Below are 19,239 nucleotides of genomic sequence, written 5' to 3' on the forward strand. Positions count from 1 at the left end.
CATTACACCACCACCCGCCACATTACAGTACAACCCGCAACATTACACAACGGCCCGCCACATTACACCACAACTATATTACCTTTTGGTACATTCCAAAATTGCTTTACTTTTACAAATGCTCCACAGGTGGAAGAACTGGGAGAAAATAAGCTCCCTCTCCCGAATACGTAAAAATTTTTTTGTAAAACAAAATGCCGACTGTTGGTAGGTTTTCTGCACGTCATACCAGCTTTATAGATGGTCATGAAATGCGGTTTTACGATATCACTAGACGTTCTTACAACTTTTCATTTGGTAGATCACGTTATACAAATATGCTATCATAATTTGAGCTGGGGTAAAACTTGCTTTGACATGGATAATTTTCGTGTCTTGACCATGCATGCGAATCCGGTAAAGCATAAACGGGCCCATGGGTGTACGGACTGTATCGTTGAATATTTTTTTTATTTTTATGATCGCTCAGAAGCTGTAGAAAAGTTGAAATGCAAAATTCCAGCAATTTTTATTACTAATTCAATTTTCTACTCTCTGAATTATCAATTGTGAAAGTGATTATATATTAAACATTCCAATTGATTGCACATCTATAACGAAGCGCAGGGTAAAGTTTTTTATACTATTTACAGGATATACATGCATATTATATAAGCTAACGATATTAGGAAATGCTAGTAAAACTAGCTCTACAACGTAAAATAAGGAGTTTTGGTGAATGAAATGAGATAAATTATCGCACTATTATGCCATGTCAAAAGTACAAGATCGATCTAACGATGAAAATTGCATAATTCGAAATGGCTTTGAACACAGTCGAGGGCTAATTAAGTTTTGACCACATAAAAGCGTGCACATGGCAGTCTTTCAACATTACGCAAAAATTCTGCCGCTAATGCTAATTTTTTCTACAAATGCGTTATGACTTAGGATTATCTCAAAATTCTAACTGTGAATATGGAACATTTGTGACGATAACTAGGTCATGCATATAGTAACCACGAGACCAATAAAATTGATCTCAAAATTACAAGATGGCCGACACGTTCGAGTGTTTAAATTCAAGTTTGTTCATGCGACTATACGACTGTACGAGGTTTTATCTCAAAAACCACAATTTTTCATTTGGCTACATTCTACAATGATTAAAAAAAGTTTATATTATAATAAAATATTTCGTTTTTTTGCATCTTTCTACAACGTTTTCATCGTTCAATATATTACACTGTACACTTTTCATAAATAATTTATTTAGGGCAAAGATTGTTTTGGGAATATCATAATCGACGATGTTTGTTTCCGATGCGTCGCTTGTGGAGGTCTGGTGATTCTATGAACATATCACGGTTGCACCAAACGGTTTTCAATCTTTTGTTTCTTTACCCTTTCATTTTATATGTTTCATTTGTTATAGTTCTTTTCTTTTTACACATGTGTAGACTACTACAGCCATTGCTTTCATATGCAGTTTATGCTCCTTAGCGCCAAAAGGAACTCAATTGTTTATATGTTCGGGAAGATTGTTTTGGATTGCATTAATTCGTATACTGGAAATTCTGTTTTCATTCAATAGTATGTACACTGGAGGATGAACGATGCCTCAAGATATTTTCTTCAACGAGAACGATTTGAGAACATATGAAGTTGTTTTTCAATTCTTTATCCGGGCTATTTTCAAGCACTAAATACGAACATTCAGTTCACCCCGATTTTATAAAAGAGATCTTCATACCAGCGCGAAATTTACGAGGCGGAATCTTTACAGGAAGGCGTCTTTTCTTCTTTCCATCTAAACAGACGTTTCCCTTTCTGTTAATAATTGCTCGTTACAATCATGGGCGAGCGCATTCGTGTCCGAACTATTCTTGTTGGAGTTTGACGAGTCCGATGTTCTACCGTTGGTTGTTATAGAATTAGTGAAACCTTTCGGAAACACCGGTAGTGAAAACCTGCGAATTCGCAGGTACATGTTCGCATTCTCGGAAACAGCACCGCTGTACGAACTACGACGACTGAACGACAATCGATGCTTCGTTATTTTCAGAAAGGGGTACTTCTCTTCCACTCTCTTACATATCGCTAAGAGATCTTTCTTGAAATGGGAAGTAAATATCGCGTAAAGGAATGGATTGGCACAACTGTTAAGTGGAAACACGAAGACAGTGAAGATTTTTGCCTGGTTGAGGTTTATAATAGTTGATCCAAAGGTAGCAGATAGAGAGAAAAACACTATTGGAGCCCAACACGCAAAGTCAGTGAATACCAATAATGCCATACGCTTTGCTACGCGAAGGTCACTCGCGTTCCACGCGTTGGATCCACGAATTGAACAATACATTAGGATGTAACAGAAAAGAATTATGACAAAAGCAGCAGCATTAAGGCAAAGGAGGAACACCACGTACACGATGGATTTAAGATCACCAATTTCGAACGGTAAACAAATACTAAATCTTCCATAACTGTTGATTTCAAGTAAGGGAAGCGTTGCAGTGACAAGGGCGAAGGTCCAGCCAACAAGCATAACTATTATGGCAGTTTTCAACTGTAATCTCCGATTTACACGAATGGCATTCTTGATTGCAATGTATCTTTCCAGTGTTATTACAGTTAGTGTAAATACTGAAAGTTCACTTGAAAGTGTAGCGAGGAAGCCAGCAGTTCGACATCCTGCGCTCAATTGCCATTCGACGCCATAGCTTCGAAAGTTTCCCAATGTTGAAATGTCCACAACAGCCAGGAAACCCAAGTAAATTCCCATAAAAAGATCGGCGAAAGCAAGATTACTGATTAAGAACCGCGAGACATCTATCTTGGTATGGCTAGCAAGAATGACAATAATCACCGTCGCATTTCCACACAGCGCCAGCACAAACACGATCCATACTCCGCATCGTAGTACCCAGTCCCCCATGAGATCATCACACGGAACAAACGGGCCAGGCTCAGGAGTGCATTCAACATTATATGTTAAATCATCATCAGGCTCTGAGTCCCCTTCCTCTCCGCCACTGGCAGAAAAATCTTGAAAGGGGTCTTGTGTGTTGTTCTGTGATACCCAAGTCCAGGTGAATTTCAAATTTTCTTCATGAGGCTGAGATAGAAAAAAAACATAATCAACTAAACATCTTTAACTACGAACATATATCTTCACAAAGGCTATGTGCACACAGTAACGTTTTTGAGCGTTTTTACATTTTTTTCATGCCGAAACAATTCTAAACACCATCAATTTACAATAGAAGTTGAAGCTAAATTAATATATTTCGCATGTTTTTCCTTGAATCGCGTGGCCTAAGCAATAAGATAGACAAAAACGATTTTAAAAACGCTCGAAAACGACGCTCGTGTGCACATGCCTAAGATTTCAAAACACAATTATGAATGAAAATGGTGTTGCATTTGAAAGAATAGAAACATGTTTTTAGGTAATGAAAATCATCCCAATAGCAATAGATTACATTGCCCCCGCCTCGTTTCCAAGATATTGTTTTGTTTGCACTCAAACAAATTGAAAGTATCTATATCAGCAGTAAAGGAAGCCTAATCTCGTAGTTGTAGTAAATCCTCCAAATTCTTACACTACAAATTTTATACAATCTATGCAATACGTACCCAAGTAAGGTTAGTCAGCAACGGTGATTCTTTTCTTTCATTGAGGAATGCACAACAGTGATACGGGTAATAAAGATGCAATGTTTTGATATTTGGAAAATTCCTCCGGGACGGAAATTTTGTGAGTATAGAGTTTCCTTTAATTGAAAGTCGCTCAACATTCCCCATACCCAGAGATGGTAGTTCAGGAAACTCGTTATTTGACAGGTATCTAAATTAAACAATCCAAATCAATCTAGGTTTGTGCGCTGCTCGGTATCCGAGGCATGCGCTTACATGAAGTATAATGATAAGGTCGTGATCGTGAAAATAATAAAGAAAAAAGCGGTGCTACTTTCAAGATTTAAAATAAAACAACTTTTGGACACTTACAATATTTTAAGTCTCTGCAGGTCGGAAAATGCATTCTTGTCAATCTTTGATATTTCGTTATCTTGGAGGAACCTATATAGAAAACAGGATATAAATGAAAAATACGCGCATGCGAATAAATCTGCATGGAATCATAAATTGCTCCCACAATCGTTTCTTTACTTACAGGCTCTCCAGTTGAGTAAGTCCTTTGAAAGTGTTTTCCCCAATTGACTCAATCTTATTGTACTTTGCTTCTCTATGATAAAACAAAATTTGTATGAAAAAAACACGCGCCTACTGTTTGATTGCTTTGATTAAACCCAGAGAACCAGTACAGTCATTCAGACATACAGAACTGAAGAGCGTTTTCCCCGAATAACCAGGGCATTTTTTTTAATACTACTAGGACTAAACGTTCTCAGGGCTTGTACATTTATTTTGACCCAGATTTATTCTTTACAATGCCAATATTCCTGCATCGATCCTTCCCAGCTACTCTCTTCTGAACTTTCTAACTAATTTTAATTACAAATATAGTCGAATTTTGTAACATAAAATTCCAAATTCTGTTGAGGAAAATTCAAAAAAAAATTTCTTAAGTTTGATAGTTTTTCCCAAACAGCTCTGCTGCCATACGTTTGATCATACATAACACTAACATTCATATGTTACACTTACATATCCAAAAGTGACTCCAAGCCCTGCAGTGAATCACCGAAGGATTTAAGCTGATTGCTGCTTAGTTTTCTATAAAAGGGATGTTTTATTAATCATTGAAACATAAATAATACATACGTTGCCTCTAAGTTAAAATGATACTTCAAATGGTCAAAGGATAAATGGGTTAAAGGTTTTTTTCATATGGCAGATCGAGAGCGCGCACTGATTGGGTCCAAATCGGTGTAATAAAAAAGAAATAATCGGATATCAGCTCATTCAATAGGAATATTAGACCAGGAAAATTAAATTGAATTAAATTTTCAGTATTTTCCGTGTACCCTTGACTCAGAAAGCATCTTAAAACAGGATGAAATGGCCAGTTCTAACTTTTTCTTAGGATGCGACCTGTGCCCTAACACTTTCATTGCTCAAAAGAGATTTCTTGAAGTGAGACGCATTGTGAAGATTTTCACACGAAATCTATATACCGAGTACCATATAACCGTTCTTTGGACAGCTTTTCAAAATTAAAAAAACACAGCTGAAGGCCAAGTAAGTGTCGAACAAGTATAATCCAACAGGGAGAGTTTAAAACAAATCCCTTTGTAAATGAAAAAAGTAAATATTTTGAAAAAAAAGTTGAACTTACAGAATTAGCAGTTTCTTACAGCGCGATAGGCTTGGTAAAACTGTTAATTTATTCGAGGTAAGATCCCTGTATAATGAAGACGGTGTTATCGTAGTTATCATGGTAAACATATATGTAAAATGATCTTGAACGGATCATGGTGGTCTATACAGACTTTGTTTCAAGAAACAGGCGAAACAAGCCTCTCAATGAGATACGAGATGTGAAATGAATGAATTAAGCTTAAATGCTTCATGCATATTAGGGCATGTGTGTAATAAAGTTAAGAATACTAATTAATATTAGTTGTATGAAAGTTAATTAATATATGAATTACTAATTCATAAGACCTTTATGGAAATTACAGATGTATACATGTGACCAAAATACTGCGCAATGATTTTAAACAATTATACTTACAAATCTTCTAATTCAGGAAGAATATCGCAAAGGTTGTCCGGTAATCTTTTTATATTGTTCGTCCTCAAAATTCTAGATGAATGTGAGAAGAATAAGAGTATATTAGGTTAAAAAATTACTCAGGAAAGAAGACGGGAAGGGACTTGACTAGAGACAAGCCCCCCCCCCATTTAGGCTTCGAGCTACATACGGCCCTGGCTAATATTTGAGGGAACTTTTTTCAACACAAGGTTACAATGTATCTTGCTACAATATTTACGCGTGAGAAGAATAAGAGTATATTAGGTTAAAAAATTACTCAGGAAAGAAGACGGGAAGGGACTTGACTAGAGACAAGCCCCCCCCCCCATTTAGGCTTCGAGCTACATACGGCCCTGGCTAATATTTGAGGGAACTTTTTTCAACACAAGGTTACAATGTATCTTGCTACAATATTTACGCTTAAGAAGAAGTGACTGCTGCTTCTTGCAGTGCTTCAAATCGTTCCGGAAAGTTCTATTCATTGAATAATGTGTAGTAAATACTTACAGGTTTTCTAGTTTGGTTGTTCCTGTGAGATTTGGAAAGTGGTTTAGGCCAAAATCTGACAATGACCTAAGGAAACGAACAAAAATATTTCAGAACAACTCAAGGGATTGAAGTGCAAGTTAAACAATGATAAATTTGATTTCGGTTTTCTCTCACATCTTCTGAAAACTTTTATAGGTTAGAAGTGATGTCATGCATGCATAAAACCCAGTGGTGGTTAACTCAAAATCCAAATCGTGGAATCCATTCGTTCTTTGTGGTACATGAATGAGTTTGCTTTGCACTTGCATGGTTGCAAATATATGCAATCTTGGTCATTTGTGCTCCATCACTAGTCACTTAAATCACTAAATAAAAATTCTTAGTGCAACCCACCAATTTATGCATGCAATAGCATGAAGGATTTTTCTTTTTGAAAAAGAGGCGAAATAGTATTCTGGAAATATCTTGTGTGGTCAAGAAATGTACATTACTTACAGGGTGTCAAGCTGAGGCAAGTTTGCAAAGGCCCTTTTCCCAATTTTACTCGCTTTTCCTGTTTGTGCTGATAGGTCGCTGAAACACAAAACAAAAAGTTTTAAAAAAATATAAAATTATCTTAGATAGACCTACACTGAATGAGAGCTCCCCAACAATAACTTAATTCTTATTAACCGAGTGAGCTAAAGGTCTCGATATTTCTCAGGAGAGATGAAGAATACACTGGATTTTTTTTTAAATCCATATGATGAATAATATTATATAATATTATATAATTGCAATATCCATAGTAAATGGAAACATAATTGGTATAGCATATTTCCGTATTATGGATTTTGAAAATAAATTTCAGTAAATAAGGCAACCATTTACACTTGAAACAAACAAGAAATGGATTAATTTATATTTGCATATTTGCAGGTAATATATTAATATTGGATAATGATACTATATAGCATGTATAATATTATAAATAATATATAATGTACTGTACGAACATTCCCTAAATTTAAAGTGAGTTTATTCCTAGCCGGACAGAATAAAATACTACTTACATCGTTTTTAGGTAATTTAAACCTTCAAATGCTAAATCAGGTATCTCCATAATATTTGTATTTGCAAAACGTCTAAAATGTTAAATAATACAAGATACAACTTGCAATTTCGTTCATAAAAGATAATTAGTGAAATATTTGATCCGCGTTCACTAGGTCCTGATAAATATATGATAGTAAAAATGAAATAACTTGATTTCTACTTACAATCGTCTTAAATTTCTTAATTTTCTAAAAGTTTCAAATTTGATGGTGGACAGGTTTTTGTTATCAGAGAAATCGCTAGAAAAGAAATTTGCATCCTTGGATCAGTATGAATGTTTTACCTATCATATTTCTTTGATATTTGGTTATTGCATGATATCCACACAAGATTTGTGAGCTTCATGCATATGTTACCAGTGCTGCTCATGCATATAGCAGTGAAAGGCTATATTTCATTCAAAAATTACTTATTTTTCGCATTCCATTGCTATACATATAGTCACAAATATTCCATTGCAAAATATATATACTCACAAATATAATAAACTTTCGGTGTTATTTCCAGGAAAATTTGGATGGATGGACTCCAAACGATTATTATGTAGTATCCTAAATGATCCGTAAAGTGTATTTATTATTTGATGAAGATTAAAACTATACCTTAACAATATTGTGCGTTAACACGTATGTTTTGCTATGTATTGCGATTTGATAGTCGATTTTAGTTTCAATGACAAAACTCATCAAAGGCAGAAACGTTTACATATATGACGTATTTCACGGAAAGAAACATCCAATAACGAATCAAAATGACCCGGATCTGAGCGGTCATCTGTCGATCTTTATATATATTACATATATATTATACAATCTTATTTGTGAACGCCAATATCAACGCAAAATTGAATACCAATGAATATTAATAATTCTTTGCAAATACATTCATACTTACAATGACTGAATATTTTTAATATATCCGAGAGCATTTTCTGGAATCTCAGTTATTTTGTTTGAACGAAGATACCTAAAAGATTCAAAGATATTCAATTCAATTATCCAAAAATAAGCTTTCGTCAAATTTTATCAAATTCATATTGCCGATGCATGGAAGCAAAAGTGAGAAAATGGCATGCGTTTATTTCCAGTAAAGATGAAACAAAGAGCCAATTTTGCAAGATAGGTCGGTCAATTTTTGAAATAATCAAACATTTGAATGCAGAATCCCTCTTTCTCCCTCGTTCAAGCACTGATCCTAGTTACCAAAATTAAAATGACGATACAAAGTATTTCTTACAGTATTTCTAAATTTGGCATCATTTTCGGTCCAATAAAAGGAAACTTTTCGAATTTGTTATGATCCAATTCTCTAAATAACAAGAGAGAAGAAATTGTCGTTATAAATCATTCACAACAATTAGGAATTGATGGCAAATTCATGAGACGCTGAGGCCGTTATAACAATGTGAACTTTCCGAACATCGTGAAGGTGTGTGTATATATATACATGTTTATTCTTGACGTCGTTTTTCGTTTAGCTCATATTTTTCATCATTCAGATGTATTGTTTATCTGATTAATTATGTTTTCGCTCATATTGCTTTATTTGCATGCACACAAAATGAACTTACAGAGATATCAACTTTTGCTGTTTCCAAGTGGACGGAATTTCCGGAATACAATTATTCTTCATGTACCTGGAAATAAAGAGTTTGATCAATAACACCTTTACGATCAATAACACCTTCTTGCTAAACAATAAGACTGTAAAAACATAAAAAAATCGTGGCCTTGGTGCTTTAGCCCTCATTTTTTGTAATCAGGTATTTAAAAAAGGGAATGCCCTTGACTATGGGCTGGATTTTTAACGAATCATACATTTACTGTCACTGGAATATTGCATTGGAGATATTTTTCTCAAACGTCCCCCATCAGTTGTTTAGGAGTTCGTTGTCGGACTTAATAAAATGTGAGGAAATTTGCTTTGAAATTTATTAAAACGTAAGTTAGATTTTAATATACAGCAACTAATCTATCAGGGGTTTTCATTTATGATTACCACGGCATTCGACAGAATTGGCGACCGAAATTTGTATAAGAGATATCTTGGAAGAATATTGTATGAATATTGCATTAAATTTACAATCACCCTTTCTACCCTCAAAATGATGTGATTTTGTCTTGACAACGTAGCTAAAAACTAGGAAAATATGCCTATTTAGTAAAACATACAATACGAATGTGATTATATATAACTTACAGAAGTTTCAAATTGGGCATTCTTGACAACGCGATAGCTGGTATTTCCGTGAATTTGTTTTGATTTAAATTTCTGTTTAAACAAAATACAATTATGAAGTGAGAGTTGGTTTGAACAACAAATCTTTAAAACACGATTTTAAAAGGGAGGAAATGCATGGGGCTATATTTTTTTTATCAGCAAATCATATATCTCTGCAAATTATAAATGAACCATGTTATTAAATTTGCCTTTTGTTTATTAATAAAATGTAACTGCATTAGAGAAGTTTTCCAAAGAAAATTAAATAAATATGATTATTTTTTTACGAATAAGCAGCGGGCGGAATCCTAGGCTTTCCTGCGATCTAATTGGCTGTAGCAGCAGACAGAATTTTACGATATCTAACCCGGTCCGGAATCCTATATTTTATGCTCAATTAAGCGACAGCGTAATGTTTGTTTTTCTAAAGATTTACTCGCAAACTTTTGACTTTTTTATTTCAAATATATGGACCAAATGATTATGACGATAAGTTGAAGTGAATTTTTGTAAATTAGGTTTTGAGGTTTTGATTGTTTGTTCTTTTCGCTACTGCTAAGTCTGACTGCACAATTATAATACCTACGACCGAACGCCGCTTTTTGTAAAAAAAAATAAATAAATACGGTATTTACCGTTTCATCGGTCCAGATAGAAAAATATTTCCCCTCGGTCTCAAAAACGTCCCTCAGCCTGCGGCCTCGGGTCGTTTTTGATACCTCGAGAGTCGGGACAATATTTTTCTATCCAGAGATCGCACCCGGTAAATAACAAATATATCTTAAAGATTCAAATAACGATAAACCTTATAAAATCAGGTATGTATTTTGAAAAATAGAGTGTGTAAGTGATAAACGTATTCCTAATAATTGCGAAGAGGTAGTAGATGGAGGTAGATAGGGAGAATACGGTACATACAGGTCCTTCAGCTTTCCCATCGTAATGTTCGGCTCTGGTAGGTAACTGAGCTGATTTTCACTTAGATCCCTAAAATAAATATGAATAAAAATAAATATAAACACAAGACAAAAACTTGTTAACCTGCCTTATCAGTGGGTGTTTCGTTAATGGAAAGTCAACCGTACATAGCTACTATCCAATTACAGTTCCGAAGAACAGGTGTTGCATTTAAAGAGATTTGTACAGATATCTCTATTCCCTCGTTCTTCAAACGCAAACTTGTATCTTTACATTGGAGTAAGAATCAGAAAAAGGACATAGGACATACGACATTACGACTGTCTTTGTTTCAGGAAAATTTTCACGAGTTATTTCATAATATTAGCGTAAAAGTTAGGTCTATGTAGCGCACGAATTATTTTTCTTCGTTTAAAATGGCGAGGGGTTGCTGCATGCATGTATTTCTAGTATACTAATGAATGCCTGCAAACAATTTTCTCGTAAGTATCTTAACGTGTCAAAAAGCATTAAAACAAAATCCGTTGTGAATCAATTGCTGACTGACCCCCACTCGGAATTATGGTTTAGACCTAAGAGTAGATACCCCATAGACGATACTTTATCAGACGCATCTGATCAGCTAATCCTGGGGCAGGTATAAACATTTAAAAAGTTGTCACCGCGAGGGAGAAGGGGTTCAAATTGGCAGATGGTGGGAGTTTTCGTGATCGTTTGGGGGGGGGACAAGCTATATAAGGTCCCTCATTTCCTTAGGGCATTTTGCATGTATGCCGGTTATACGAATGAGTTGAAAAGAGTTCAATAGATTTAGAGCAAATGCTAGAGTATATTGTATACTTATAATTATTTCAAACTTTAATAGATCAATACTTAGTTTCCTGCTGATATAAAAGACTATAGATCTTGTCACTCAGACCTCGGATTCGAATTTTTTTTCATACCACTTCAACATAACGCAAATGTTTTGCGCAACACAGTCATGTTCAATGATACATAATTAAGGGCCGCAGACAGCTTAAAAATCAATTTTCAGTCGCCAAATGAAACTTGGCAGCTCCCTTTTGATCTTTAGCCTTTATCCCGGCACGGTGTTGTATCCCTCGTATACAAATTGCTAAAATCTATGCTTAATTTGCTTGACAACCCATCGAAAGGGAACATGCTGAGTATTGAATATGACCGCTATTGGCAGAATTGCGTAAGGCCAGACGTAAAATTAGTTAATCCAAGTATGGTCGTGTGATTACCTGAATTTGTTCGCCTATATTTGTAGCATCTCACTAATTACGTTAAATGCTTCAACATGTGTTAATGTTGTGAATAGTAATTATGCATAGCGCGCGGTATGCGTTGTCGCTCGTTAATTTCCGACTGGAATTTGAAACCGCTAAAAATGCAAATTTCACCTTGCTTTAAGGTCAATGAAATATAGTTGACTTTTCGATAATGCCATGGGTAATGTGAACAAAAGAGATTTGATGATGCAAAGGATTAGTGCATTGAAATGATGTATTGTTGGAAATTAATTAAATACTTTTCTCCACTCACTAATCTTCATTAATCCTCAAGGTTGCAAGCAACCTCTTTTCTCTGGCCTTTTTAAGAAAAAATTCTTATAATTTTTCTTAAAATGCGCTGAAAATAAGTTTCGTTTTAAAGATTATTCATTAGCTTGATCTCCTCACGGTGATTAATCATCGTTGATTTTCATCAAACGTAGTATTAAAGTCAACATCATGATTTTTCATTCTTAATTGCTTTTAAACTCAGAAATACATACAACGACAATTTCAATTAATCCTGATTAATCTTTTAACTCGAACGGTTCATATTTTAATACATTTCCTGATGGACAGGCTTCAGTTTTAATTGCATTAAAGTAAATCCAAATAATCGCCATATTGGATACGTCTCAAAGCAATTATTTGCTCTAATCCAATTGATTTAAGCTCGTTTGACCAAGCTGCAGAGAAATGAGACACTTTAAATGGAGTTTTTTTTTAATAATAATCGCGTGTTTAATTTCAAATATTAATCTCGTACGAATGTATCACAATGCAGACAAAGATATCGCCGTGATCTTACACTTCCACGATTTCCCATTTCACGTTTCGACGCCACTTTCACCTACTCGTGTTGTTTCGTATAATTTATTCAACAGTGAAATTGTCTGGATTATGCTTTGCTCATCTTTCAACAACATTCTATAATGTACGTCAATGATGTGTAAACTGGCTCATGTCCATGGCTATTTAAGAAGCAATGTTATGGTTTGTCATCTGCAGATAACCAAATGTACATTTGCTGTGATTGATGATCATTTTCATACATCAAAATCCATGATTTTGTTCATCATTTTCAAAGATCAAAATCTTGGATTTTGTCCTTAAACAGCTAATGATTCAACTTAAAAATAGGCAAAGGGCATAACCTAAGCCGACCGCGGCTGGTTACTCCTTTTCCCTCTGTGCAATTCAGAAGCAGAAGACAGAGAAAAATAAATGAAAGAGAACCAATTTGCCTGCGGTTTTGTGCTTATTCACTGATTGGAGCGGTTGTGATGGGCGTTTATTTAAAGTCATAAAATAGTCTTTCTTTTAATGTAATAATGACTCTCAAAACATCGCACTAATCACAATTTTTAAGCAGCTCTTGGATTAACAATCCATCTGTAGATTATTACCGCCCTTGAGGTATTTTAAGGTTCCATTCCTAATGCTTTCTTATCATGTTTTGATGCTTTATTTCGTTCGCTTCAACTCCAGGATAAATTACGTTTCTGAAATCTTAGATCTTGGCATGGGTTCAATTTTTCACGACATAAAACTAAACGTGAAACGTCTTTTAGCATTTTCGTGGCCTTTGAACGGGTGTGTTTGTTGATATATTTCCTTAAATATAGGTATGAAAGTAGACTAAAATGTGGGCGGCTATATCTGATCCAAGTTCTTCGTGTTGTATAAATGTACATTGTGTACACTCATGATTAATCAAGATCGTTTGTCAAATATAATAACTGTATTTTTAAACACATTCTTTTGTCCTTTTTGGTTCCTATTGACGTGGTTTCATGTTAATTAACTGACTCGTTTCCATTCAGATTTTTTAACCTAGTAAATGGATGCAAGCGAGATCAGAGCCTGTTTCTGGACTAGTATTTAAAGAGAAGCGGGTAATTCCGGACTTATTTCGGTACAAGAGGATTGTGTATTTACTGTGTAGGAACATGAATATTTTAATGTACACCCCTGTAGAAATTAAGCGTCTATGGACGCCCCTGCACTGTGCACCTGCGCTAAAAATCTGACATTGTCGCACCTGAGTATCTTTGATAAGAGGCGCTGACACAATAAAACAATTTTTTCTTTTCTAATGGTGATGCCACACAAGTTGCCTCTTGCACACTCAATTCCCGACATTGTTTACTCATTATCATTGTCAATATGTTAGCACTATAAAGATATTATCAAGATTCATCAACGAATACAAAACCCTTTCCCATTTTCATTAATCATCTTGTTTACAGCTTTATATTCTTCGCCTCTCTATAGACACACAATATTCATAATTACCTCGTGCAGAATTACCGCAGTTCATATACTGCCTGAAGTAAAATATTTGAATGTATAACTTTGAATGTATAACTTTGAATGTATAAATGAATTGCACTAGGTCCGTGGTTTCTACCAGAATGTTATTCTCCAAAACGGGTTTGCTGATGAAATTTAGAAAAGGACAAGCAGTTACGTACACTTATACTAAATTAGCAAAAGAGAAACGTAATGTAACAAAACAAAACACAGAAAACAACATCTGTATATTGTATTTGTTACAGGCAAACAACAATATCCTGCGTCTGTTTTTTTCACTAATTTGATTATTAGGAATCAGTTATTGCAGACCTAAGATTTCTACATGCGCATTCTGTTATATTTATTTATTGCGATTTTACACATGCACTGACTGAGCATCATTACTATAAATGGAAATTTTTACCATTGAAGTATTTCAAGGCGCAACATAGCTAGATTTCAACGCCAATATAATGCATGTATATGAATATTAATTGATGAACATATTGACCAATTTTGGCCTCAAAGATATAAAAAGCAGAACCAGTGGCGTAGCTGGCCAGATTTAGTCATGCGCTATGTAAATGTCAATTTATTCATTTCTTTTGAAATCGATTGCTATCGCAAGTTAATGAACACCAAAATCTTAGCGGAACTAACTCTTCAAGACGGCGACACTAACGGATTGCAATCCTATAAAGTTAGAGCACGAATTGGGCGATTTTACATACACTTATATCTCATACACGTGACTTATATCTCACACACGTGACTAATACGTTAAGTAAATTTTTGATATTAATCATCGCAAAATGAAGTATTTATTCACCGTGAGATGTGTATATCAACAAAAAAAGGTTGCACAAGATACCAGAGAAAATAAAAACTATTGAATTTCCCTTATAAGATGTATCGCAAGTATGCGTTGGTTAGTTAAATAGTTACTAGTGCGAACGTAATTATGGGTTAGGAAGTGAAACATTAGCTCCGTTTATTTAAATCATTTTTTTACGTAGTCATGCCTGTTTATGTGGTTGTGGTTTCGGCACATGGTACCCGGTAGTTTGATTAGGAATTCCTTTTACGTTAACCGGCATATCTTATCATGTTTTTGTCTGGAAAGTCACGAGTGCTTTCCTTGGACAGACGGGAAGTAGGAAACGATCCAATTTTTCAATACGGAACTTTGGCGACCTGGGGCCGGTTAACACCATTTATGGTGGATATTAGCCTATGTTTAAAAATACTTCATGGGTCTTGTGAATGACTGAACCTGCATCTTATGCATTTAATATGCACCTTTTCACTTAATACTACAATGCTTTCTACTGACTCTACTGTGGTAGCCGTGTCTAGGTTTCGCTATTACTCTTATTTTTCGTGGCGCAGGCTTTGTATTCCGCGCGGACAGTGGCGTATTCACAGACCACAGTGTATCAATATAGCTCAGTTTCAGTGTAGTGTATTTATTGAGCCCGAGTTAATAACGCCTACCGGGCGTTGTGTTCCTCTAATGTCCTCTACAACGTCCGTTGACGTGTTTACACCGTTAGACTGGATATGAGGTTTCAAGACAGCTGTCTTTATATACATATATCAGTTTCCACGCAATATAAAGGTGACCGAAAAGCAAATTGTGGTTACCGTTGTTTTGTCATCGTCGCTGCCATATTTCAAATTATATCCGGTGACATGACGTCAATATTTAAGAGAACTCCCATAAGAACAATGAAAGCATAAGTATATTGTTATATCTAAAAAATACGACCTAATTAACTTCCCGTTGTTCAAGCGGGCGTCAAAGAAACGATTATATATAGCAATTGCATGAGGTAGACACTATGGCGACATGTCTTGTGAGAGGCAACAAGAAAGACTTGCAAAATTGTTTATAACTCACTGCGTGCATGGAGCGATCCTGGTAGCAACTCCATTATCTCACACTGTTTATTTTATATCGTAACGCAGATTAAATTTTCAATATCTTTGAATCTATTTCAAATATTTAGATTGTTCAAAGAAGTTACCGAAAATGATCATAACCTAATTATTCATTATAAGCTTTTTTGGCAAATCCTGGCAACCTATAATATGCATGTACGTCAAGTGTTTTTTCTTAATACAAAACATGAGATCTCCCTTTTTTTCTCCATGCACACTATCTTTCCTGATGACGGCTATCAGGTCGAAACGTCAAGACGTTTTTTTGTGTATTTTAGGAAATTGTTATTGACCACCATATTTGATGCGAAGTTGCTCTAAGACGCTGCCACGCTGCTCTCTGGTTATTTTATATATGAAAACATGAACATTTGTCTATTTACTTCATGTAATGATATTATAACGACAGGTTTTAAAGGCTGCAACGAACCTTTGTCACAAGTATATACGTATTTTGCTCTATAAATCTAATATACCACAAGCGCGAGTTCATAGGACGCTCGTTTTTATAGCTACTGACGCGAATTTATCAAATTTCTTAAAAAACATTTTCCCATATATTTTACTCTTTGAGTTACACATATATGATTTGTCAGACACATCGAGATTGCTTTTTCATTGGAATAACGAGAGGCAAATGATTAGGAACATTGCATAATAATAATAAGTCGTGTTTATTAACAGATATTCGCAAAAATTTGAATTATAGTGTGTTTATAAAATTTGATAAAAAACTACATAATTACAATGAAAAATAAGGGCGTCTATGTAATGACTAGAATGACTGGAATGACTGCGAATAGTCGCTAATGGATGTAAATGTTATTGTGATAAAGTGCATAGGATTAAATTTCTATTTTACTTCTAAAATCTGTTTTTTCTGTCCCCAGCTGCTGCATACCATGGTCATAATGCCCGCAGAACCTGTCTGCATTTTTATATTGATAAAACAATAAATACATGCATATTGTTGAAATCAGGAAACGTGTTGAACTGATGCCCTAATTAATCATTGCGGCACTCCATTCATGCATATAAACAGTAGGATTATTGAAATATTAATTGCATACCTGAATAGAATTGGTATATGGGATGAACGGACGTATTTATGCTAAAATTGGCATCGAAATTGGTAGAATATGTGCATGAAGATACCGCTTTAACGCGTTTACCGTTGGCTAATTAGAAAAGGGCGTTGCCTTAAGGGGCGAGATAATTGCATGAAACATGTCTCGTGCCAAAAGATTTACATGCTCAGTTTGAATCTATTTCGATTTATATGTGTCGATGACAGAGATACGAATCGAAAATTGACGAGCTTAAACTTTTTGTTGAACAGCTGTCTTTAGTATGCCCGGCCTATTTAACGTGGCATACGACCAGAAAACACAACTACATGCGCATTTTCATGTACTTAAAGTTTATAAAAAGAAGAGTGGACATAACGAAACACCATTAAAAACAATGTTGCACGTCATACGCGCAAAATTTACAAAGTGTTGAATCTCTAAGATAATTCTTAGGCAAAGAAAATAACAGCTAAAGCTATATAATCAAAAATAACCATAAAGATTCAAGCCAATTGAAGCCTAATTTCAATATTAAATCATTTGATTTACACGGAAATAAAATGCTTTCCAAGTGTCGCGGTTAGCAATAATTGAAACTATTAAAAATACTAAAAAGTTTAAATAATTCAATAAATTCAGGTTTTAAAACCAACAAGCAGATACCTACAATTTCTCGAATACCTTCGGCATATTTTTCTCATCAGATATGGCAAGTGAGGGATTTTAAAATCACACAAGTTCTTATCACATTTTTTGATAAAGTGAATTATGGCGTAGTTGACAGACGCGTGACTCTTTCCTGAAATTGTGTGAATATTTTGAATAGATTGCGTTATGTATTTATATCAAAATTTGGGCAGCATAAGGCAACGGTTCTGCCTCGTCACTCAACCAAGAAAGATCTCATTCCATGGCATTTGACATCCCACTAGAGTGTGACGGAAAATCATCAGTTTGTCATCAATTTGAGGGACCATTTTTAAATGCATTGTTAGAGCCCTTGTCTGTGCTATGTACTTGACCATACACCGGAAGAAGGAATCAGAGAGCATACGTAAAAGCAATGAAAGTGACGATTGACTGTAGATTAAAGGGCTCCAGCCGTAAACATGACGAGAACCACTGAGAAATACCTTAGCTTTTACTATAATTCTGACTAAAGAACGCAATCTCATAGATGAACGGTATTCATGTACAGGCTAGGCGGGTGTAATGAAGGCCATTATTCACAAGATCAAGGTTTTTTTAAACGTACTGTAGGCTGTGAATCACTTGCATACAATCTGTGATTACTTATTAGATCGCAATACGAAAAGAAGCGTAAAATACGAAAGAAAACTGAATGGTAAAATAAATAAGTAAGATAATACTTCAAATGTCTGGACTTTTTTATAGCCCTCAGGATGTGCATTATATATATACACATTAACTTTACCCCGAGGTATTGTATTCATATCATTTTAGCTCTAACCTGTTTCGACATTAACGCAATGAAATTCGTATCGATTTTGCATTGGATATTTTAAAGACACAAGGGGATATAAACCGCAGCCATAAAGACCTGGTGGCGCAATTGAGCTAAAGCGAGATTTTCCTACGTCATTACCAATACATTTTGCACAAGATTTGATGATAGGTGCATTGCCTTTTGTCCCACCAAGGAAACAGGAACACAAAAAAACAAAATAGAGTGTTAATTTAGACAGACTGCTAAAGTCGTATTCGAATTTCAGCTGTTCAAGTTTACATAAAATCTACAGCATGCATTGGAGTGCTAGCATATAGCATTGAAATACGATGTTTGCGTGTTTTCGTTTGAAATGAGCATGAGTCATGTTGAAATAATTTATTTATGCTGTAAAAATTCATAAAAAAAAGATGCAAATATTTCGCTAGCTGACTATTTCTCTAAGTGGAAATCCAGCCTAATGCGACAAGCATCACTTGATGTAACATTCTAGCGAGTGTAATTATACATTTTTTATTGCTTCGACACAGGTTTTATACCTTTGCGAATACATGCCATGTGTAATTGTTACTTTTCAAAGCTTAACGTGAAATCACCACATGCAATGTTGGATAAAAATTGCACACAAATGGCTAAAGATGCAAAAAAATTGATAAACCACGCGACGAACCTAATTCGATACGTAATTAATGTACCCAATTGCGTGGAGCAGCTGATGTAACTTGCACCTTTAAGAAATTAAAGAGATGTTTAAACCCTCGTTAA

General features: G+C 34.9%; 1 protein-coding gene across 1 annotated transcript in view; it reads right to left on the minus strand.

Moving 5' to 3' along the window:
• Positions 1-533: 533 nt before the first annotated feature.
• LOC114519799 (lutropin-choriogonadotropic hormone receptor-like) overlaps positions 534-19,239 on the minus strand; it is a 32,580-nt gene continuing 13,874 nt past the window's right edge. Inside the window, exons 3-19 of the mRNA XM_028539975.1 lie at positions 10,421-10,489; positions 9,482-9,553; positions 8,853-8,918; positions 8,519-8,590; positions 8,177-8,248; positions 7,759-7,833; positions 7,447-7,521; positions 7,240-7,311; positions 6,683-6,760; positions 6,206-6,271; positions 5,678-5,749; positions 5,279-5,344; positions 4,648-4,716; positions 4,154-4,225; positions 3,988-4,059; positions 3,616-3,826; positions 534-3,094 (exon numbers count right to left, since the gene is read on the minus strand). Of these exons, the coding sequence (XP_028395776.1) occupies positions 1,790-3,094; positions 3,616-3,826; positions 3,988-4,059; positions 4,154-4,225; positions 4,648-4,716; positions 5,279-5,344; positions 5,678-5,749; positions 6,206-6,271; positions 6,683-6,760; positions 7,240-7,311; positions 7,447-7,521; positions 7,759-7,833; positions 8,177-8,248; positions 8,519-8,590; positions 8,853-8,918; positions 9,482-9,553; positions 10,421-10,489 (2,584 nt within the window). The 3' untranslated portion in view covers positions 534-1,789. The remainder of the gene's footprint in view (positions 3,095-3,615; positions 3,827-3,987; positions 4,060-4,153; positions 4,226-4,647; positions 4,717-5,278; positions 5,345-5,677; positions 5,750-6,205; positions 6,272-6,682; positions 6,761-7,239; positions 7,312-7,446; positions 7,522-7,758; positions 7,834-8,176; positions 8,249-8,518; positions 8,591-8,852; positions 8,919-9,481; positions 9,554-10,420; positions 10,490-19,239) is intronic.

Source organism: Dendronephthya gigantea, unplaced genomic scaffold, assembly GCF_004324835.1.
Source record: "Dendronephthya gigantea isolate DGI-Jeju-01 unplaced genomic scaffold, DenGig_1.0 000014F, whole genome shotgun sequence".
NCBI lineage: Eukaryota > Metazoa > Cnidaria > Anthozoa > Malacalcyonacea > Nephtheidae > Dendronephthya > Dendronephthya gigantea.